Source organism: Apis florea, unplaced genomic scaffold (assembly GCF_048593485.1).
Source record: "Apis florea isolate Af1SG1 unplaced genomic scaffold, ASM4859348v1 contig_3158_pilon, whole genome shotgun sequence".
Classification (NCBI taxonomy): domain Eukaryota; kingdom Metazoa; phylum Arthropoda; class Insecta; order Hymenoptera; family Apidae; genus Apis; species Apis florea.
The window spans coordinates 2,776,277-2,801,092 of record NW_028256713.1 but is presented as its reverse complement, the minus strand read 5'-3'; the positions used below and the strand labels follow the sequence as shown (position 1 = coordinate 2,801,092).

Sequence of the window (24,816 nt, the reverse complement as noted above, 5' to 3'; positions counted from 1 at the left end):
TTAATTATTATTATTATTATTGTTGTTGTTCTTTTTCTTCTTCTTGTTCTTCTTTTTCTTCTTACTATTATTATTATATTATGCTACTTAAAATATGCTTAAAATATTCTACGTAAAAATAATTAAATCATATAATTCAATGACTTAGAAATAAAAAAAAAAAAGAGATAAAACATCTCGATTTAATTCCCAAAATCGTAAAACATAAAATGCTTCGAATTATTGATTTTTCAATTATCTCTAGCTCGTTAAATACCTGTTTAACTCCATCAATATAGAAGTTCGATAATCCATTCTTTTGCAATCGCAATTTTGAATTTTTTTATATATATAAAAATTATATAAGAAAAATCAAATTCTAGGAACGCGAATAAAACTTTCAACTCGATCTGAACTTTGTTAGTTTTGTAAAGTTTTATTTTTTTTTAAAATAGCATCGTATTAATATTTTTTTAAAATAGCGTAAGACTGATCTTAAAAATTAATGGTATACGAAAATATGGCAGTTTTTTTGTTCTCTCAACTTGCTACGACAAGTCACAAGACTTGGTATGACATGTCGTGAACTCAAAAACTAGCAACTAACAAATGTTAATAAAGGATCAGAATGATTTCGAATCATTCATCTAATCAGGCAGTGATCGGATAAATAATTCGTTTAATTAAACACTCGCGACTGATCCTAAATCATTTGTTCATTTATCGAATAAAATTGAGCTCGAATATACATTATGTTTGTATTTCGTTGATTTTCTATTCAGCTTCTTAAAAAAAAAAAAAAATGAAAAAAAAGTTGTTCGCTTAATATCCGTGCAACGGATTCATTTTTTTTAAAAAGCACGTCTTAACTTCATTCTAATTTTAATTTCGTTTTATGAACATCATCACAGAGAACATTGCTTCATTAATTTGATCTAGTCGGAGTGTATACGATGAAATTTCTCATTGCCATTTTTTTGTTTCTTCCTCCTCCTTTGATATTTTTAAATTCTAAAAATATTTACAACCGGCCTTTCTTTCTTCTTTTCTTCATTCACTGTTTACACAGAAATATAAAGTCTCTTTAAATACTCGGTAACAATATTTCGAAATCTTCTTAACAGTTCGGAATTTTCGGTGTCCATCAATCATCATTCGAGAGATTCGAAACTTCTCGCGTCTCTTCGTTTCATAAATGTCTTCCCAACCTTTCCAAATTCCTTATCCTATTATTAATAATCTTCGTGAAAGATTATTTGTTCCTTCAACGACGAGCAAAAATCTTCTCTATATTCATTTCGTAATATTCAAATTTATTATTCACACATACATATATACATCGTGATACTTATGTGTACCAAGTTGGCGATATTCAAAAGTATCCTCAATATTCAAACGAATAATTTATCAAGCTCGTTCTTCGTCTCTTCTCGATCTCGTTTTCAACGTTTATTGTTCATCAGATCGGCGAACGATTGTCAAAAATTCTCCCAGTTTAAAGGAAGATGCATATATCACCGAGAAAGCTTCAATAAATTCTTTCAAAAGCGATACCATATATATATCGTTCTCGTACTATTGCGTCCACTGATGGACCAACGAACGATTGTCAATGGATGTCGACTCGATCGGTGTCGTTTCCATTTCAATTCGACCGGTATCCTCCGTTCGAGGGTCTCTTCGAGGAAATTTTAGGCTGGTGCCTGTACCACAGGTCTATGAAGTGGCACCGATATCACATATATATCAACCTTTTCCCCGGAAGTCTTGTCCGTTATCTCCCCATAGTTCACAGAATCGTACGAGGGTGGCGCGAACAAATGATAAGGTGGGGGTGGTGTTTCGGTTACTACCGGTCCGTTGATCACCTCGTTTCGTTGAGAATAAGGGACCGATAGCGACCTTCCACCACGACGACAGCACCATTCTGAACAACTGACGATGAGGAAAAAGGCGACCAGACCGCCGAACGAACCGATGTACCAGACGATCGACCAGGGATCCAATGGATTTTGATCGTCTTCCTCGTCTGAAACATAAATAAATCCGCCTGTGAAAAAAAGAGAGGGATATGTTAATAAGGATATATCTACGATAATAATTTTGATGATTTTGATATTTGATTTTTGATATTGATTTTTTATGCCATTTTGTAATATAATAATTTCGTGAATGATGAGAAAATATTTTTCCAACAAAAATTCAAACGCATAGAAAATATATTATTTACACATCAATAAGAATAATTTCTTTAAGAAAGCTTTCGAAATAAAGTACGACTCGAGATAATAATCCTAAATTTATGTGCAAGAGAATCTAAAGCAATAGATCACAGTATAGATGTATGTACGTATATAAAGTAGGGAGAAGCAGTTATTGGTTTACTCCGCTGACGTCTTTCGTTACGGTACCATCTGGAGAATTAGTTCATGGCTACAAATTTCTTGAAAATTTACGGTAAATCAATGCTGCAATTGATTTATCTCAATTAGCAACTGATTGCAGGTAAGCTCTTATGGAAATTACATTCGACGATACACGATCGAGCAATCAGTTTCAATCATTAATCGTCTCGATTAAAAGCTGCAAGATATAAATGGGAAATAGTGCACGAAATGGGGAAATTAAACGACGTTAAAATTGTCTTTTTCCTTGTCTTAAAAGAAAAGATATCGTATCGATGAAGGAATAAATTTTCGAAGAAAAAAAAAAATAAATAAATATATAAATTTTGTTACAAGTGACCAACGATATTTTGTGAAAGATTTTGCTACGATAATGGAATACAAATAAGACGCGGAAATTTTTCGAGATATCATCAATCGCGTCTTGAATCCACAAACGAATCGTCGTGCGTGACATTAGCAATTCTGATAATAGAACGATTACGTTGCGTGAATTTGTGCGTAAATCTGTGCGTGAATTCATGCTGTTGAATACGTGACATATTATATCAATTTATTTATACGACAATGGTGCATCTAAAATTTTCCAATTTTTCGATTAATACGAAGAATTAATAGAAAGAATTCTTGTTTGTTTTTGACTTTTTATATTGATAGAATTTATAAGTAATCTTTCGAATAGTTGAGTTTTCAATTTGATCGATATTTTAATATGTACTTTTCCTCTAGATACCGTTTCAAGATTATAGACATAGAATTTAAATGTAAAGTTAATAATTGTTTGACGATGTCATTGTATTATTATAATATATACTGTTAAATTAGACAAAATATTATGTATGGAGTAAAATTTATGTTATGTGTTGATCATTAACAATAATTAAAGATCATTAGCTTGTTGATCACTATCTGTTCAGTGAGAATTCTAACTTTTTAAAAAAAAATTTATCGTATAATTAAAACAATTAGGAGAATAATGAAATAATTCGGGAGAACGGAAGAACTATGATATAAATTATTATTATGATCATTGAAATATTTAAAACTCTTTTCATTCGAATTATTTAATTGATAGACTTTATATTTAAGACTTTTTTATTATTATATAATTGTTTCAATAATCGAAATAGAAATTGAATTGAATTATAATATTAATTAATTTTATAATTTTATAATTAAATCAACGAGTAACTGAATAAATATAAAATAAGACAAATAAATAAATTGGACGATTAAAAATTAAATTTAGACAGATATCATATAATTCTGAATTAATTTTATGATTATGGAAATTAAAAAATTCGTGTCAATCACATTCGATTATTTCTACGACAAGGTTAAATAATAACTTGATTTATAATGGGTTAATCGAGATCCATAAAGATAAATGGTTGCTTACCAGAAGGTGTCTCCTTTCCTTCTTGCAGACTTTCTTCTTTCTCATTCGACTCGGATTCAAATTCGAACACATAAACCGTTTGTTCATCGTCATGATTATTGCTTGTCGAATCAACTGGGTGTTGGTTGTTATTAACTTTATGAATCACCTCGTAGCTCTCCAATCGTCGCTGCACGCCAGTGACATCGTAACTCGACGCTCCGTGAACTGTAATAAGAACACGCATACATGTATTTAACAAATGCATACATTCGAGGACATACAGACAAAGGTTAACAATTGGAAAATTAAAACTAACTGTTGAAACTGTCGCGAACGCCTTCGTGATATACAAGCATGAAACGAATAAGCATTCAAGGATCTATTTAGCCAGTCAAATAATAAATTTCGTTTAATTCAATTTTTTTAATAAGTTTTGAAAAGTTTTGATATCATTGTTTAATTGTAAGATTATACTTGAAACATCGCACTTTATGTATAAGAATCACTTGAAAGAAGAAAAACAAATAAATAAAACACTTTGAAGAATTTGTTTGAAGAAAAGATAAAAATAATTTGGAAGAATTATTTGAAAAAGAATTGATAAATAAACGAAAAGCTTGAAAGATAAAAGGAGATTAATCGGTGATTAACCGATTTTATCTTATGACAAAGATTTCACGTGTAGCATGTCATCAGTAGGGGGCAATATATCGTTCAAGAGACGAATGTTGCCTCGACGGCGCCACATTTGTTCCAATTCAGTGAAAAACACGTTTCACTCTAACTTGTCATCTGCAAACATTTTCTAAGTTCGTGGGATTAAATATGATTCAAGATTATAGATTCACGTGACCAAAATTTTCGAGTATTTTAATAAATGTTTGATACATTTTCATCTATTGTCATTTTTCATCTATTCGTTGCTGTATTCGCCCATTTTCGATAATATCATATTTTTTTTATATATTTCGCCATTTAATTGGATTTAACGATCCCGAAAGATGGATAAAATAATGATTAATCTGATTAGAAATTTCATCACTTCTTTTATTTTTTCTTTTTATGATTAATGGTGAATAAAAAATATTTTTAAAATATATAATTTTGCATTTTAATTGCTAATTGTTTACATATATATATAATATTGCGTTATATATCAACCAATAGTATTAATTATTCTTATCGCGAAATGTTTGAATACGTGTATACGTGCCAAAAAAAAAGCCGAAAATTTTGTGTTTTCTTTTGATAATTTCATGTTTACAATTGCATATTAATATATATGTTATATACGTTTAAATTTTGGCGATAATGAAATTTACCAATATCATACTTTATTCTAGATATCCCTCCTTATCCCTAGTTATCCCTAATAATAAAATAACGACGATGTATTAAATTTTACTTTTTTAATACTATAAGAAATTCTATTTATTTATAATAAATTTTCTTAATTTTAATTTTTTTATTCTTTTTATTCTGTGTTTTTATTCGAAATATACAGATCATGTAAAAAAAAATATATATATAGATATATAATTGGTATTGCGATGATTAATTTTCCATTCAAGCATACGCTCGAAAAAAATTGGAAAAATTATCAAGAAACGGAGAAAGAAAACGTTTTCGCTTTATATAAGAAATTCGCGTCTATCCTGACGACGATTACCTATTATCAATCGTCACGTTGTTTCATCAGATTTGTCGTTATTTCACGATAAATAACGTGCTACTAAATGTGTTGAATAGATGATTCAAATCCAACATTGTCTGATGAAAACGGCTCGAACGATATCGATTCGGAGACCTATTTTAAAATTATCGTGTGCTTCATAAGTTCTACGTATTAGAATACACGTATTGTAGTATCGTGACTTTGATTTTTTAGAATACGCAATTAAAACAATGAAATCACGATTCCAATATAATTCTTTAATCAGTTTGTAATGGGTTGTTTTACATTATTGTAGTTTATGAGATACAGAGACATGGAAGTTAAATTTTTTCATGTTTATTTTTAATTTTTGTTGAATCAATGAATACTTATATGCATTAATAAAAATTTATTTTTTTAATCTATGAATATATATAGCAAGAAATTTTAATTTATTATGTTTATTTATAATGCTATATAAATATTTTGAACATCGTAAAATTATATATCGTATAATAAATCTTATATAGAAAAAGACACAGCAAAGACACAGAAATGATAAAAATGATTTTATATCCTTCTTTCACAGCCACAATATAAAAAAAAAAAAAAAAAAATTTAACGATGTCATTTTTATTCAATGATCTTTTCGTAGAATTGTGAACATTTGCATGATATTAAATTGACTGAAAAGGAAACGTGGAAAATAAAATTTCATTAATGTAATGTATAAAAAAAAAAAAAAAAAAAAAAAAATCTAGTAACAAAACTCGTTTCTCATTCTTATCCGTATACCATAAAGATAGATGGAATCGAAAAATGGTGGAAGTGATCAAACACAATCAGAGCTCTCTTTTATTCTCGAAGGTTCTTTTTGCTTTATTTATTCGCGATCTTTACAAAGAGATTAAAAAAAAAAAAAAAAAAAAACCAGTATCCAGGTCATGAACATGCCATATTTTATACCATCGATGTTCGTGTATGGCGTTCGTGTCTTTTAAGAGAAGGAAGAAAAAAAAATGGATTCAATCCAGAAAAAATTAAATACCTAATAGTACCGAAAAAGAAAAAGGAAGAAAGGTAAAAAGGAAAGCGAAGAAAATAAAAAGAAAAAAATCGGATCGTGGATTCAAGGAGAAGCCAAGATTGTATATATCGAGATGTTCAATTTGCCTCACCGTACATTGGAGACGATGCGAGTCCTCGCCAATTCCTCGTCAAGCCATCTCCTGTAATCGTATTTCCGAAGGTCAACGGTGATTAAGACGGTGTATAGAGTAAAATAATTACGCGAAACTCTGGTGAATCGTTTCACGTTAAGCGAAGAAAAAGACTGTATAAGCGATATTCCGCGTAAAACGTGAACGTTTCGCGGATCACGTACGCCTTTTTCCCACGAAGGGAATGAAACAGCCTGAATATGGAAAATCCACGGGCCGTTGTGCTTTTCTGCTTTGGCATCGACGTTGGCACAATGAAAGTTACATAAGCTCCATCTTTGTCTGTCAACGAGGAGAAAGAAAAATCGAATGGATCCTATTTTCATCGGCCAGAGTTTTTGCCCGTCATCGGTTGCTTTCACTTTTACAATTGGGTCGTTCCATTAATAAAACTCGTAAAAATATGCAACGCGAGTTTATTAAAAGATGAGTATTTTTTTCGAGAAATTTTAATCGATCAATTTTACGATTCTTGATTAAAGTAAAAAAAAAAAAAGGAAAAAATAAATAAATGGATCATCTACGATAATATAATATGATAAATCATCGAAGAAACTTTTACAACGTACATCGTGACGACATCTTTTTCCGGATCATCAAAGCTAACAAGTTATGTTTGCTCATGTCTAAATATTTCAATAGAAGAAAGAATAATTATATATGATTCATCTGATGCGGAAAAAAAAAGTGGAATTTTTTGGACACTTTTATGATCAAGATGTCTGAAATGTGATACTGCCGGTTGGAGAAACAATCGTGACACGATAATTCCAATGGTTCGCGGTTTACTCTGTACACACAATTTAGATAATTGACCCGTGCTTGCTTATGCTTATCCTGCTCGGATAATTGCAAATGTAATTAATGCAATGATGATGTTAAGCCATTGAACGCAATATTACGCGCTAATTCGCTCCATGTTAACATCTGTGTTAACCACAAATGAGTTTTGAATTTGAAATTGAATCGAAGAGATCGAGTTAATTTCGAATTTCATTTAAAATTTTACAAATAACAAAAAAAATTTTAAAGTATTATACCGTAAATTTTATACCGTATATTTTTATAAAGGTACTCGTATTCTTTTTTTTTTATTAAATGATGAAACGAAAATCAAATCGAAAAAAAAAAAATAAATAAATAAATGAATAAAAAGACCAAAAAAAACAGAAGTTGCACACCAATATTTCCCTATTTCTCTTATCTTCTCATGTTTGAGCCAGACTGTATATCATAACGAATGTTTTCGTGAAAGAATGCAACAGGAAGACAAGAGGCTTATTGTAAAATATAATTTATAATTTAAAATGAAAATAAGAGGGAAGCCAGTAGAAGGGAATACAGTAACGATATTCACGAATTATACGCGTTCGTTCGCACAAATTGGCATTCAATTTACTTCAAGAAGATGCTAACAAGTGGCCCATTATGCGATATCGTATCTTTTTTATGACGATATTCAATGTCGTAATAAAATTTTTAATAATTAACCTTCTATAACACTATTGACCAATCTTTTATAATTAATTACAACGCGTGACTCAAAAATCATTGCGATAAAAATTCTTAATAAAACTTTCAACACTTATTTATTGAAAATAATATTAATCAGAATATGGCATTAAACAAGGTTACAATAATAAGATAATAATATAAAAATAATAATAATAAGATTCAACATGTTCCCTAATAATTGGCACAGAAAATGTAAAAGTTCGTCGCGAGTGAAACACACTTCTCCCATTTCGTTTATATACGTAACAATATTCTATCACTTTAAAACGAGTTCCGACCCACTTTATAATGCGTTTGTTTCATAGTTGTTAAGAAATAGCAGGACGCTTATCCTTATTACTCTGTTCTATCTCGTTGATAAACTTTTCACCAAAAAGTTCTCGAAGAAACTTTGGGCCGGAAGTGTGCTTAAAGTCTCCTCATTCCGGCGTACTCGTGAAATAAATAAGTATGTGGCGTTAGAGGCCTGTTTTGTTGTACCAAAAACTTTTTCCTTCGTCACAAGGAAACAGTTAGGTAAGCACTTATATACGTCGTACAGTTTGCAATCTGAAACTATTGTCAAAACTATAGTTTTAACAAAATTTTTTAAAATTGAAAAATCTACAAAGAAGATTATGATCAAGAATAAATAGCGGAGAGGATTTGTTAAAGATATTAAGATCTTATTATAAATAAATAATAAGCGAAAATCCTCTACGAAAATTTCCATAAAAATACGAGTTCAACTATACAACAAGTATAATCGCATCAATTTTCTTGAAGGTTATACTCTCATAAGTCGAGAATTTTCTCGTCTAATTTTAAGTTCTCAATTTACATTTCTTTAACCATATTGATAAAGATATCAATTTTGCATAAATATTTACGGTCGATACGACAATGACAATTTGATCAATTCGTGACAATGTGTTAAACTTTATAATTCTGATAATCAGCCTTTAATGTCTGTAATGTTTGATATGCCTCGTAATCGAACCGCATAAAGGCTACTCTATTGAACAAAGAGTTAATTATGGAGGATGGAAAAAAATCCACGTTACATTCATGTAATCAATTACTCCACTCGTTTTTCTCGACACGGACAAACTTACTTGCGTTTCTTCGAATGATGTATATATTATATACGTATCGAGTGATCGTGTAGTCCTTCTCGTTCATTCCTGCTTGTAAAAAGCAGTTCTTCATTGTACTATTCGTAGACGATTTGCGAATCGGTCATATATGTCCGTATACGCGCGGTTAATCATCCAAGCTACGTTTTACTATGCGTGATCGCGTCATCCGATAAAATTTCATTCGCCTAGTAACAAACAGTGGTCACGTTCGAGAATCTCGTCTCGTTCGAGGTTTTCGTGATTTTTATACCAATTTATATTAATTGTTTTTTTTCTCAATTCTCTCTCTCTCTCTCTTCTTCCCTTCTCTCATCTTCTGTTTTGAATCGATTGCTATATTTTTCTTTCGAAAATAATTTTATATATAAGAATGAAATTAAAAATATTAATATATCGACGGCTTTTTCGCTTTCATTTAGAGGAAAATGATACGAACGTTTTCAATAATAGTAGTAGTAACATTTAGAGTTTTAATGTTTGAGAGAATACGTAAATTATTTACGTTTAATTTTATTATTAAGTTATTTAAGTTTAATTTTACTCGTTATTTTCTAAAGATATTGTCACTTCTATATCTTTTTTTTTTTTTTTTAATATCTCAGAATTAATTGTGAATAATAATTAGATAATAAAAATTTAGACAAAATAATATCTTATATATAATTCTATATACATATATGTATAAAATAAATTCTACATGTGACAAGGTCATTGGTCTAATCGTTCGTTAAAAAGCAATTAAATCGGTAAAGTAAACAAGTGATGCAATATTTCAATTTACACTCTTCGATCTTTGCTCTTCAAGAAACCTTGCAAGTTTTTTCTCTCGTTTAACATTTTTAATAACTAATTTGTTGTTTTAAGAACAGAATTATTATATCTTTTTCTAATTATCGAATTAAAATTTTGCTAAAAATGCATAAATATTAAATTGTTCTTAATTTTTCATATTTTATATAGATATAGATGATCTTATATGCAATTAATATTAATGCAATTATTATCATCTGTTTTTATATTTAATTCTCGTTAGTTATTAATTTTTAGATATCGGATATAACAATATATCTGTTAAAATATGTTTTTGGAAAATATAAAGTAAATATGCCAATTAATTTAATTTCAATTTTCAAATATTATTATTAAAAAATTATTCAAAGAAAATGGATGTAAGTGTTAATTATTCTTATAAATATGTTTTAATTACTTTTGTCTCATTGCAATTTTTAAATAATTTTGAAATAAAAATAAATAAAAATATTTCAAGTTATACAACATTTTAATAAATTCTCTTTTTCTTTTTTTTTTTTCTCGATATCTTAAATTAATAAATAAAGGCTATCAGAGTTCGCTCCATTACCATTCAAATTTTCTATAATAAAAATTAAATATATTAGAATGTTTTACGATTCCATTTCGACAAGAGTCCTATAATAATTTGACAGTGAGATTATCGTGTTGAACTTTTTATCATTGCCGATAAAAATAATATGTTTTCGATAGATAAAATGCAAAGCACAATTATTGGTTATTGATCAAATTTTTCAGTTAAGTTATTTTTAAACGTATCGAAAAAGAACGGTAAAATTCATTCCTTCGATTTTTTTACGTAAAATCTAAAAAGCAATCGTGTAATGAGATTTTCGGCAGACCGCCGAATATGTTATAAAAGTATGTTTTTATTGAACAAGGGATCCGATTAAAAATCAAATCGATCCGTTGAATGATAGAATAGCTAGCTTGTACTAGCTAGATAAACACATGTGCAATTAAGACAATTACGGTGTTGTTGTATATCAGATACAAGAAGTCGTGTATTGGGGATATTATATAATCGTGCATTTGATAATGCACCACAGAATTGCCCAGAGTTTTCTCTTAGGGAATAAAATATGCGAGAGATACTGCGTTTTGAATTTATTGATTTACTTGGTTTTATTTCGTTCAGCGCTTATTGATAATCAATAATTTGTATCGATATTTAAAATACTGAAATGAAAATAAAATAAAATATAAGTAATTTTTTTACGAGTTTTATTATTAATATACGTTTATTATATTAGCATGAAGAGCGTAAATATAAATAGTGAAACGTAATAAATGTAAGAATTTATTTGAAAAATAAAAATTTATTATGAATATAAAATGCAAAACCTAATAAAAGAAAGACAGAATTATTAGAAAATAATTGTATGCGTAAATACTTTTTGTAACTACTCTATACAATTATCTCGGATCTTTGTTCGGAAAGAAGAAGACCTTCGGAATGGGCTCTTTTGTTTTTGAGGCCGAATCCAGTCGATGGAACTTGGCCACGGACCAACTTTCACGTTCGTAGTGTATTATTATCGGAAGTATTGTTACCTGGTCTGAAGTGTACTGCCATTGTTCGTGTGCACGTGAACGAAGACAAGAGCTTACACTAGACTTTCACCCGGATAACGTGGCTCGAAGGGACAACCCTTCTTCACCGTTTCTTTCAAAGTCGATACGCGCACGAGATCGAGATAGTGCATGTTTCATGTTTATTATACTGATCCATATTTCTCATAAATATTTCCGAGAAAATGTCTTTCGAAACATTGAAAATTAATCGACAAGAATGAATTCCTTCGAATATCCGAGAATAACGAAAATTTTAAGCAATTCCGTTGTACATGTTCAAAATCTTCATTTTGCAATATTATAAGAAAATATACCATTTCCTGAATAGATGTTTTCAATTGAACATTTTGATTTGATTTTTATTTTATAGGAAAATTCGAATAATTTAAAAAATTTAACATTTCTCAAATTGTTTATATATTTCTTCGTTTCTACTTCTTTCGAATCCTTCAATTTATACATTTTTAATAAATTTATTTTAATTTTTTAATTAATTTATTTTAATTTATATCTCGGTAAAATTCTATATATCTATATATAACTGTTAAATATATATTATATATATATATGTATTAATATATCTAACAGTTATATACCTAGCTATAAATCTATCAAAATATCCGGATATTTATGAATGGCAATATATAGTAGCCATTTCCGGAACTTCACGGCCAGACAGCAATATCAAGACGTCTCCGGTTCTTTCCACGTATAAAGATCTCTTACATCGAGTGATCTTATTTTAAACCGGTCTCTTAAAATGCACTCAATGTTCATCCAGCGATGTTCGCCGACTTATGAATACCGAGGAACGAAAATAATATTTATATTCATCCAACGTACAAACGTCTTTGTATTCACGCGGTAATTTTTGCACAAACGAGGACAGTTGTTCGACGTCGCTAATATAACGACAGACCATAAGCTATAACGGTTTTCTGGACCTGTTATAAACGTTTGTACAAAGAATAAACGTGTTAAGATTCGTAAATCCACATCACAAAGCACGCTGCCAGGTCATCGAACCGGTCGACTAGAAATTTAGCGGTCCGAGATTAGGATAATTCATGGTAGCCCCGCCTCGAACTGGGACACTAATTAAATATCGTGATTTATAGATAGAGATTAAGGATACGGTATAATGTTATAAAAGCATTGTATAATATGATGAATGGATATTTATGTAATTAATCACAGAATGAATAATTTTATCAAATGTGATATTGATAAAATAATAAATTGTAATAACAGAATATTTTATTACAAGCAAAAATTAAAAAATTAAGAATTTTCTTTTATTCTATGTTAATTTTCTTCTCAATATAAAGGTCAATGTAGATTTAATTACAAATTATATATTTGAAATATTATTTTTCTCCATTTTTTGTAATTTTCTATTATTCATGTATAAATTGTTTCGTTCCTTTTTTAAATAACAAATTTGTCTGTTATTTTTCTATTTTTTTTAAATATTTGCATTATTTATAACAAGACTCGATAAATTATTATAAATAATTCCAAAACAATTTATTTACGATGACATCGAGACGAATATTTCATTTCGTTATTTATTTTTTTGTTATTTATTTGAGATATTTTTTTTTTTTTTTGACTTTTCTAATTCTTAACATTATATGAAAATTATTTTATTTTTGCTATAAAATATAATTATCTAAACATAAAAAGAAAATATAATTGCGTTGTTAATGAGATCGGTATACGTACGTAACATGAAATTAAAAAAAAAAATAATAATAATAAATTAAAATATATTTAAAATAATCACACATTTATTTTTCGTTCATATTAATATTTCAATTCCTGTATACAGTATTCTTTATACTAAATATACGTAAGCAATATATTTTTATTATCATTTAATATTTATCTATATTTATCTATATTTATCTATATGAACACGCACAGAATATTTGAACAATCTTAATATCACGACATCTCAAAATGTATAAGCTTTATAAATTATAAATAATCATAAATATCAATTCAAATCAAGATTTGATTAAATATTTACTTTTAAATTCGTTCATTTAAAATTTCGAAATATTGCAAATTCATATTTTATTTTAATAGTAATAAAATTGTTACTATTCTATTTATTTACTATTTAAGAATTATTTATTATCTATTATTAAGAATTATTTATTATTTAAGAATATCAAATTCTATTAAATTGTTCTTATAAATAATATAAATATAAACATAATAATAAATGTTTTTCTTCAATTCAAACGATTAAGGCAAAAGAATTTTCTCGCATGTGTCAATTATCGATATTTTTTTCTTCATGTTCTATGATAATTTTGTTTTTTTTTTCTTTACTTTTTTTTCCTATTTTCTATAATTTATTTTTAGATTATCAATTTATCGCATTCGTAAAATGATAAAATTTCAAGCTAAATTACAAAATCCATAAATCTTTATTCTCAGAAGATATATCCGAAAAGAGTAGTCTATCAATGTAGCCTTAAAAAAAATCTATCTTACATAATGAAAATAATAAAAAAAATACAATGTCATTATTATCATATACAATAATGAACTATACGTAAAATCCATTATAAAGAATATTCTTATGCAAATATGAAGCAGGAAGAGGTACGTAACAAATTTCAAAGAAATTTTTTAAAATCGGATTTTTCGTTACTTCTAAGGAAAAAAAAAATATGATTGATTTCAGATTCCATTGAATGTATACATTTCTTATTTTCATGGCAGTCACAGTAATTAATAATCGTTACAAATCAATTTTTTCTCGAGAATAAAGTAATGCAATAAGAATGCAATATGCATACTCGAAAAAAAAAAAGATAAATAAAAATATAATTTTTTAACTCTATAGGATCACGAAATATCAAAACAGATTTTTGTGAATCATATTACTCATTAAACAACCCAATTTCATTCAGAATTATTTTTTTCCTTGTGTACGCTCGAAATACTCGAATGCATGAAATTCTGTTGTTTATGTGTATTAATGAACGAGAAACTAGGGTAAAAATAGGGGCAAACTGGAAATCGAACAGCGCATTGTGCCGATTAAAGGTGTTCATTACGAGCGTTGTTTCTGCTGAAATCGATGGCACTTCTAACAAAATTGTGACTCGTTATCGTAACGAGCAAATTTTTCGAAGATAAGCTGTTAGAAACACTTAGAATTTGTTAAAGGTAGTTAAGTTTGTAATAGGAGACTTTATTAATCTTGTTTTTCTGCTGTAAATTATTTTATTCTATTAATGTAAGATATCTCTCATGTTTTTTGACTTCAAAAATAATAATATGTTTTAAACATGAATTTCTTGATTTCTTGATTATCTAATATATTGTAATTATATATTTAATATAAGTAATATTGATCAATTGATTTTATTGGAATTGATCTTTTTTATTTGTGCAATATATTTTGACTATATTTTATTTTTGAAAATCAAATATATGTTTCGATACATAAAATTGTCAGGCTATTAAAAAATTCATTAATTCAATTAAAATTAAATTCTTAAATTAATCCTCAATTAATATCATTGGATCGTAAATGACTGCAATAATTAAATTACTAACTTTATAATTTTAATTTCTTAATTTTATTTATTGTAAAATGAAGGAGACAATAAAATTATATTTAACATATAAAAATCGTCATCGCATAAGAATTCTGTTAATGAATTCTTGCTAACATTGACTATTTATGTACATTGATTCATGTTGAAATCGAGAAAAACATCTGTGAATAACACATTCTAAAGCAAATCATGTTTTAATTAAAATTATTATTGGTGTTATTGGCGCCAATAAGATTTTTAATTTAGTCAAGATGATTTGTGAGGAATGTTAATATTTTTTTTTGACTTTTATCATTTCGTTATTTCTTTGGCTTCTTTTTAAAATTGGATTTCTTAATATTTTGTAATTTTGTTTTTTCAAATCAGAATGCACAACAATCCACATGAAATTGATGGTTAAGTTTGTATCTTAAAAGGATTCAATATAATAATAAATTATCAAAATTATAATATATACATTATAATAATACATGATTAAAATACATATGAATGAAATTTATAGTAATTAAAAAATAATCACTTTCGTGAAAGGATATATAAGCAAAAAAATAGAAAAATGAATGACACGATCACATTATTCCAATGATCATCGCTCTTTTCTTGATTTTTCATGGATGATTTTGCGGTCACAGTGTGACGTGCATTGCCATATATGGTCTAAAATAATTGAACAGATTATCCTACACCGGTTGATTTGTCGTCGATTAATCGGACCTGTGACTAATTCGCGTTATCAAGCAGTCGATCGTAACGTCGAACGTAAATCGTCTTGTTTGGACGTGGTCAAACCTCGTTCAGTGTAGATCATTGACCAATACGGAAGTTGAGGACATCGACTCTCTGTGTAGCGGAAGATCTCTGTGTATAGATCAATGTACGGCTATTCTATCTCTTTAATTTTTTTTTTTTTTTTTTTTCATCAATTATAGAGCACCCTATGCGTCACAAGATGTATACAAATAAATATTATACTATATGAAAAATAACAATAAACTGGTGGCTAATTACACTACAATTTTAATTAATTTCATCCAAACTCGCCGCAAATTATTTTACCAAAATTAAACAAATCACACAAATCTTGACTAAAATCGAAAGAAGCTAAAGAAAAAAAAAAAAGAAAAAAAGTCGAAAGAATCGAAAGCATCCCTTTCTAGGTTATATACTTTTTGCCATTTATCATGCCCTAGCGACTTCGATATTTATTGTTTCTGGCCCCGATACATAGGCCAGGCCGAACCCGCCTTAGGTATGCAAGCGCACATGCAAGCCTTTTCTGCAGCTGCAGCAATTCACCACAATATCCAATCGACGAAGCTTGCTGGCGGGTTTAAAAGGGCCACTGGCAATCTGCCAATAAGGCTGACAGACTCATTAACGGATAACCAGCGACAATTAAGGTAAACGAATCGATCGGGCCAGGGTATTTAACTACTACCCGCCAAACCTATGTGTACGTGTAATTAACGTGTGTAAAATCAAATTCATGACTCTCTCTCGTCATTCTGTCATTCATGTAAGATCAACTAGATAAACGTCTTAGCTCGATGAAATTTTACTCGGATAAAAATCATTGACGATTGAAATGATTAGACTAGAAAAGGAATTACACAAATAGGCTCGTATAAATCGAAATGTACAATTGATATCGTTCATATAGCGTAAGAATGAAATAATTCAATAATTATGAATATTGAGAACGAATATTAAGAGATTTTTTTATATTCTGTGTATAAGAATACATAAAAGTGTAACAATTGCACATTATGAAAAAAACATCATTCATCTAGAAAGCATTCATATGTGCATTTCATATGTATCACAGAGAAATTTAATCGGTTGGCATGAAGAGCACCGATATTATCAGTATGCCAATACAATATATGTATAATCGTATTTATAGATGTAAGACTTTCGAAAATTATTATTTTTTTTTTCTGTTCATTTTCTTTATTCGTGTGTTCTATAATTAACGAACAAATGTTGAACCTGTTTGCTTCTATCGAACCATACATTTGATTTTTAAAACAAGCGAAAGACGCATTCACGCTCACGATTTTCACTTTCCTAACAAAAATTCCGTCCGAAATGCACTTTGATTTTGCTTGCTTTGATATTTATGTTTGCGCAATGGGAATGTTCTCGTCGAGTGTCGAGTGTTTTGTGAAGTAGATTGGGGAATGACGTTTGGTCAATCCACGTTTTACACGAAAATGATAGAACGTGATATGTATTGTTTTTATTCTTGATTTTTCTAAAATCAAAAAAGAATTATTTTTGGTATACGTGATGTCTCCTTTATTTTAATTTGAGGAAAATGATTACAAGGTATTAATAGAATTAAATTGATATAAGTTTTAATTATCTATTAAGAGAGCGATATAATCTATTAGCGATATGATTCTAATTTCTTCCTTTCATTTTCTTGAAAATGGATTTTGAAAGAAGAGGAATTTTTCCAAGAAGATAAAAATATAAAAATTTGGAATATTTCAAAAAATTTCCAATATGTTTTAAAAAAAAAATTTATAAATATCCTATATATAATTTTTCAGTCATTTGTGACGATTACAATAAAAAAAAAATAGTTGATCAAAATTTATTCGTGTTATTTCATTAATAAAATAATGAAATCAAGTCCACTTTGAATTAAAATGAACTTAATTTCTATCGTAAATTTAAAATAATTTAAATAAATTAAGAAGATAATATTTCTAAAAAGTTCATTATTAATATAATTTATACATTGTTCACTTATATCGAATAAATTTTTCTTTATAAATCTTTTCATCGCGTTTTGTAAAATTATATTGTTAAAATATTTTATATCTCCTATAGATTTTATTTTATCTAAAATTATTTTGCTTATTTTCGTAGATCTTTTAGAGAAGAGTATGTTAAAACATGACAAAAGTTTTAAGAAATGTTTGGTTTTTGCTGTGAAAACTTGTGACGTTCAAACTATCTACGTAATTCGCAAGTTTCACTTCTTTTTCAAAGTTTTTTTTGCAATATTGCAGAAAATAATATTATAAAATAATATTTTTTTTTAATTCTTTTATTTTATTTAAAGTAATAACAACATTAAAAAAGAAATATCAAAAGTTAAAAATGGAAATTCATGATGTTCACATGGCTCATAATTTACACATCTTATATTTTTTGTTTTTCATTATATATTTGAAATTGCAGCATTTTTTTATCTTATGTCTTTTTTCTAACAAAAGATTTAAGGAACGTATCATAATATTTTTCTATTTGACTGACACTTTATTAATAATCTATCAAATTTCTATTTCGTTTTCCGTTTTTAAGTGCCGGAACTGTAATAAACTGTAATTTTAAGAAACAAATAATTTTATTTCAAAAAAGATTAATTACTAATAATGCAATTTTTTTATTTACATTATTTTATTTTTATTCAATATTTGGATCAAATTATTTTATATTATGTTCATTTTAAACAATGAAAAATTTTTATTTAGCGGTTAAATACAGATAGAAAAAAATCCATAAATAATATATAAAAAATTATTAAATTTTTTTTTAAAGTTAAAATTAACTTCTTAATTTCTTCTGTTTATAATTTATACAAAAGTCGATTTATTTTAAATTTTCGCTTTATCATGCAAATGATAAAAATAAATGTAATTGGTATCTTCAAATATTAAAAAAAGTATTTTTCAAAAATCAATGTATTATATTCGGAAATTAATTGATTTGAACGAAAAGATTTGAAAATTGAAACATTATTCTATCAAATCTATATTAAATAAAATAATGACAAAATATTTTTAATCATTTATTAAATGTTTTAGTATACAAATAAATTTATATTTAGCTCATTAAAAAAATTCTCCTTAATGTTTAATAAAAATCCTAATTCTTTTCTGATATGTTAAACACAAAAGAATAAATTGGAATAAATTTGATTACAAAGAATATAAATATTCAAGTATATAATCAATAATAAAAAGATATTCAATCGTACTCGTAATCAATCATGATATGACCGATTATTCGTGCAATCTCATCAGAGATTGTAGCGAAGTCACGTATTTTCTTCGTCTTTGCTACAATCTTTTCAAGCTAGACAACGAAAATGTCTTAAAAGTGATAATGATTGATATATCGTGAAAGCATAATGAAAACGTAATGTATAATGTGATCTTCAATATGATCTTGAAGAGATGATCTGAGAACAACATGACTGAAAAGACGAAATCGAAATCGTACATTTCTGTAATTATGTTAAATAGTTTACTATTTTATAAACTATGAAGAAATATTTCAATTAAAAACTTAATATCTAAACTTAATATTTTAATTAAATTATGTGTAGAATTAATTGTATATTTGAATAAAATTTATAAGATTTTCCTTTTTAACAAATATCTAATCGATTATATTTAATATGATTAAATATTACGATAATAATGAAAGAACGATAATATTGATTTAATTTTTCAAATAGTTTTATTTCCTCTTTCTTTTGTTTTTAAATTTAATTAAATTTCCATAAATTTTCAACATAATATCAGTTATTATACCTTATATAATTATAACTATAGAGGTTATATGACAATGTCAAAATTAATGGAAGTTGTGTTAAAATAAATAATAATTTTTCAATATTACAGACAAAATGAAGTTACTAAAGGCAATTAATTGTTAATTTTCTATATTATCATATCATTTAAAAATTATATATATATTTATCTTATTATTATATTATCTATATATATATATATATATCTTATATTTTATAATATTGATGACAAACAGTTTGTTCATAAAAAAAGTTTAAAATGAAAACTAATCTGAAATTAAAAACTGATCTAAAATTAATTACTAACCTATATTTCTCATAAGTAGGTGAAATCCTATTTATAGAGGATTAACGATGACACACCGAAACACACGGTCGAACCACGCATCACGAAATCGTAGTCGCGATTCATTCACGAAACCGTACGAATCCGCGTGGGTCTTCGGGTGAAAGCCGAACAGACCCGGGTCTCGCCGATCACTGTTTACACTCGCTGTCTTATCAAACACGCGAGAAAGTCACACCGTTTACCAGAAACTTCTATTGAAACAAGTTTTCGCCTCTCTGTGTTACGAGCGAGGTTAAAAACATGTGAGCCAATTTCTCGTCAACACGGAAATACAGCCGGAAATACCATGTGAGAACGTTGACTGTTTCCTTACATCGATTTCTTGTCAAACTATTCGAAAGTCACTTTATCGATATATCCAAAATTTCTCGATCGTATCGATAAACGAAATCACGTGACGAAGTAACGGTTCACCATTATTTTCACTTTAAACGCAAAGAATGATTTTAAATAAAATAAAAAAAAAAATAAACAGAAAGAAGAGAAAATAATCACATGTCTATACCTGGTGCAGGAGCAGCAAGAAAGGCTTGATTAGTGGCGACGAGTAACGAGACCAGCACGAACAAAGACCACGCGAGGACAATCATCCTGGATCGTAGTGATCACTGAGAAGTATTGATAGCGAGTTGGTCAACTTGCCAAATTTCGGATCACCCAGACTTCCACTACGCTTATGATTTCGCGCACCTAACCGGTATATACGCGTGTATGTATCCGTAATAATTTGATTGGTATTCCAAATTAATGTTTTCTTCCTAAATGTGTATATATGTATATAAATATATAAATATATATATGTTTATATATGTATTTATATAGTATGTATATAGATATATCTGTATATCCGTAGTGTATGTAACGTGCGTCGAAAGTCTTAATTCGGCGTCGCTAGTTCTCGAACACGTTTCTCTCGATGAACCGGGCCGTCGGGCTCAGACTCGGCTTTACCGACTTCTCCGACCAGTTAGCCAGCAGTGAACTGCTCGTGTTCCTGCCTTGGGCATCGTAATATACATAAAGTCGCCAGATAAGCCGCAACTGACACCCCACCACGAACCCGTCGTGGGACGGTCCGTCTTCTCGCTCGCTCACTCTCGATGGAACAGCTTGAAATCCTCTTCTTCTCGAAACCGCCCCGCCGCTCGTTCATTCCCTCTCTCTATCGCTCTTTCGTCTTTTCTGTACCACGTCCCTGTACACGTGTTCCCGCGATGCGGATTGCAGTTCGCAAACATCAGCCGACCTGTGCAAAAACTACCGTTGCAAACGGGTTTCTTGACTGTTTAGACTTAATTCCGATAAAAGTTTTTGATATTTTGATATAAGAAACGTGATTTAAAGACGTGACTTTATCATTTTCTTTTTGTGTTTTAGGTAATAACAAGAACGATGATGATGAATATTTACATCGAGTTTTTTGATCATTTAAAACTTGATTCGAGTAGAAATTTATAAGATTTTTTGAATTAATAAGTATGATTTCAATTCTGATTTTTTCGGAGGTGTTTTATGAAGAAATGTGTATTTTTGAAGTGATACGTGTTGGCTCTTTCTGGGAAAATAAGATATCAATCATTTGTGAAGTTATTTAACTTTCGAGGTCGTTAAACTATTTATTTAATTTACATTATCATCGAATATTTACTAATTTTTAATTTCGTGTGAATTTACTATTTATACTCGATTTAAGAATAATAATTAGTCACGAGTAAAAACATTGTGAATTTTATTTTTATATATGAAAGATACATATATATATATGTATACACAACAAATTAAAATTACAAATTAAATATACAAGATGCATAAAAACATTTCCATTTTTAAAAAAACATAAGAGAAAAATATGGATGTAATAAAAAATTAATGTCCAACTGAAAATAAAGATTCTTTCTAATATAATATTCACATTTATAATATTAGATATAACTATCAATATTTAATATATATTTAATATATATTTATCTAATAGATGATTATAATCAAAATGATATAAGTAAAAATGATAAATTTTCAGCGGAAGTTCTTTTTTATTAAGTTTTAGAAATAATCTAATCAGCACAAATATCTTGAATGTGTTTGTTTTCTATGTTCGATATACTGAATACAAGTGGATCGCATTTATTATAAAAATGTTTAATTGCTAGCACGTGAGATTCTTTATAGAAAAATCATACATTATATAGTATTATAATTGGATACTATAAAGCATAATTATAACATAAATACATATCATTTCTTTACCATTGAATGAACATTGACAAATAAACTTCCAGTTTCTGGAAAATTTCAAATTATTTCTATATATAATATTGTGAATTAATGAGTCAGACAAAAAAAAAAGATATGAAAAATGTTTCGAAGTTATAATAAAGTATCTTTGATTCGAAGAATGTATAAACTTGCCGGTTAATGACGAAAAATTTTTTTTAAAATGAAACGAGTAACATGTATTCGTAAACCATTAATTAAATTTCTATCGCAAATAGTTTTATTATCTGACAATTTATAAATTAACATTAACAGTACAATAATAAATGTAATTCCAAATAATTTTAAAATGTATCGTGTTATCTTAGAAAAAAATCATAGTTTTTTTTATTTATTTTTTTATATTATACATTTTTTAGAATCGATAATTTTATATGTTATTTTAATATCAATTTGTAATATCATTGTAAAAAGCCTGATCCTTAATATTGAACATGAAAATTAAACTAATTGATTAATTGTTAATGCAGAATTTATTTATTTAAAAGTCGAAAACATAAATAAATGCAAAAATTTTAATATTTGAGTTTTATTTGAGAAAGCGATAAAAAATAATGTTTTCAACATATACCATTCGTATTAGATAATATTACAAAATATAAAGATAAATAGCGCACAATGTGCTAAAAATTAGACAATTGAATGATTCCATAAACTTAATTTAAAATTATGTAAATGTCATGTACAGCTATTTGTTTCTTGTTCTGAAACATGCAGTCGCAGATTACCGATTATCATAATACCATTTGCAATATCTTCTGAATTTTCTTTTTCGATTGAAATAATAACAATAAACATTTGAAGATTTTCCTCTTGTAAATTTAAATTTTAAAATTAAATTTTTAATTTATTATTTAATGTTGTTTAAAATAAACAACATTAAATAATACATTATTCTCCTCTTACTATAATTATATGAAATATCCTCTTTCCACAGATTTTCATTGTTACGAGTAATTATTCAGACAACCGGAAGATTTATTTCAAAGATGAGAAACAGATTCATGACATTCCATCGTACCAGTACATCGATTATTACCAGAATTATATCATATCAAATCCTTTATATAAATATGGCAGTTGGGTAAGTATCCGTATATCATGAAAAGAATATTTCAAATTTCAAGAACATTATTTTCCAAAGTATATAATATTCATTTGTTTCTATCATTTTCAGCCTGTTGCCGCTAAAAGGCAACTAAATCTAAATGTCACTATACGTCGAGCAGCAAACGAGTTGTATTACCATAATCTCATCGCAAGGGCAAGATTATAGCCGCGTTTCTATTCTGCTAATTCCACGTTAAACATTTTTGCCTGAAACGCGACCTTCCGGAATTTAATCTTTTTTATGCATATTATATTCCTTTCAGTTAAGTATGTCCTCTTCAATTACTACATCGCTTAACAATTTTATAATTTGTTCGATCAGAATGGCTAATCAATTTTTACAATTTTTAAAATAATTCAGCGATAAAAAAAATTTTTCATTTGAATAATAAATAAAATTCAATAAATTTAATTTTTGTTGTATAAATTATCTTTTGAAAAATTAAAAAAAATATGAATTTTTAAAAAACCACTGCTATTATTTTAGTCAATATTAAATCATTATCTACTGTATAATATTTGTTCATCGATCGTGCACACGAGAAACAAGATATCTTTTTGAGATGCATCCGGATTGATTTGCAGTTTTGAAAAAACGGGTCACGTCAATGGATCATTCATCGAATGAATCTGTTTTTCACTCCTATCTGTTCTTCTTTATCCCTTGCTTTTCTTTTTTTTTTTTTCTTTTATAATTCTGCTTTTACAGGCATTACACGAGTGTCACACGTTGAGGCTAACTTATGTGATACTTGACACACTGGAACCAACGATAACGAGCCACCTGGAACGAGACTAACGAGCATCTCACATTTCGTATGATGTATTCTGCCATTACTGACATAGTACACGTGATACATACATCCATGTTAGATAAGTCACTACTTGTATTATTCGTCTTCACTACAGGAGACTTCTTTCTGCGAAGAAATCGGTCGAACCTCTTCCAATTATTTGACTTTGATTAGATCTCGATTGTTCGTACCCAATGCCTCGGAAGTAACATAACCGATTGTGATAATAAGTCAATAGAATTGAGTCATAAATCATAATTGATTTTCTAGCTGGTAACATTTTATATTAATTGTGCCGTTCCAGATAATATATTGTTAAAAAATATATTAGAAAAATAGTTGGTATCAATTATTATCGCTCAGGTTGAAACATATGATTAAGCCAAGCGAGAAAAATCGAATGAAATACATTTTTAAAATAATTATAATCGTATTTATATTAAATATTTAATATACAGAGTACGTATAATTTTATAAATTTAATAAATTTTCAGAATTTTCA

General features: G+C 27.8%; 1 protein-coding gene and 2 long non-coding RNA genes across 8 annotated transcripts; 2 read left to right on the top strand and 1 right to left on the bottom strand.

The window, feature by feature from the left end:
* Positions 1–762: 762 nt before the first annotated feature.
* On the bottom strand, positions 763–20,779 carry LOC100868509 (uncharacterized). Of its 4 annotated transcripts, none has more exons than XM_003698818.3 (3): positions 20,642–20,779; positions 3,784–3,990; positions 763–2,029 (listed from the first exon to the last, which is right to left on the bottom strand). In XM_003698818.3, exons 1-3 carry the CDS (start codon positions 20,724–20,726, stop codon positions 1,671–1,673), a joined length of 651 nt encoding a protein of 216 aa, XP_003698866.1. In that variant the 5' UTR covers positions 20,727–20,779; the 3' UTR covers positions 763–1,670. The 4 variants fall into 4 exon arrangements, with proteins under 4 accessions (XP_003698866.1, XP_003698865.1, XP_086765466.1 ...); XM_003698817.3 differs by having other exon boundaries at positions 763–2,008; XM_086909340.1 differs by lacking the exon at positions 20,642–20,779 and adding an exon at positions 20,095–20,439 and having other exon boundaries at positions 763–2,008.
* On the top strand, positions 2,362–4,864 carry LOC147657432 (uncharacterized). Its single transcript, XR_015292359.1, has 2 exons — positions 2,362–2,484; positions 3,939–4,864. It is a non-coding gene; the product is annotated as an uncharacterized LOC147657432 (long non-coding RNA).
* On the top strand, positions 19,711–24,816 carry LOC147657431 (uncharacterized). Of its 3 annotated transcripts, XR_015292356.1 has the most exons (5): positions 19,711–19,898; positions 20,114–20,424; positions 20,651–20,845; positions 23,348–23,494; positions 23,588–23,989. It is a non-coding gene; the product is annotated as an uncharacterized LOC147657431 (long non-coding RNA). The 3 variants fall into 3 exon arrangements; XR_015292357.1 differs by lacking the exons at positions 19,711–19,898; positions 20,114–20,424; positions 20,651–20,845 and adding exons at positions 21,304–21,513; positions 24,230–24,816 and having other exon boundaries at positions 23,588–23,787; XR_015292358.1 differs by lacking the exons at positions 19,711–19,898; positions 20,114–20,424; positions 20,651–20,845 and adding exons at positions 21,312–21,513; positions 24,230–24,816 and having other exon boundaries at positions 23,588–23,782.

Bases quoted from the DNA above. Each gene is read 5' to 3' on its own strand.
- LOC100868509 (XM_003698818.3), bottom strand. From the start codon at position 20,726: ATGATTGTCCTCGCGTGGTCTTTGTTCGTGCTGGTCTCGTTACTCGTC. The intron at 3,991-20,641 runs GTATAGACATGT...TTCTTATTACAG, and splicing joins TCTTGCTGCTCCTGCACCAG to TTCACGGAGCGTCGAGTTAC. The intron at 2,030-3,783 runs GTAAGCAACCAT...TTTTTTTCACAG, and splicing joins AGGAAAGGAGACACCTTCTG to GCGGATTTATTTATGTTTCA.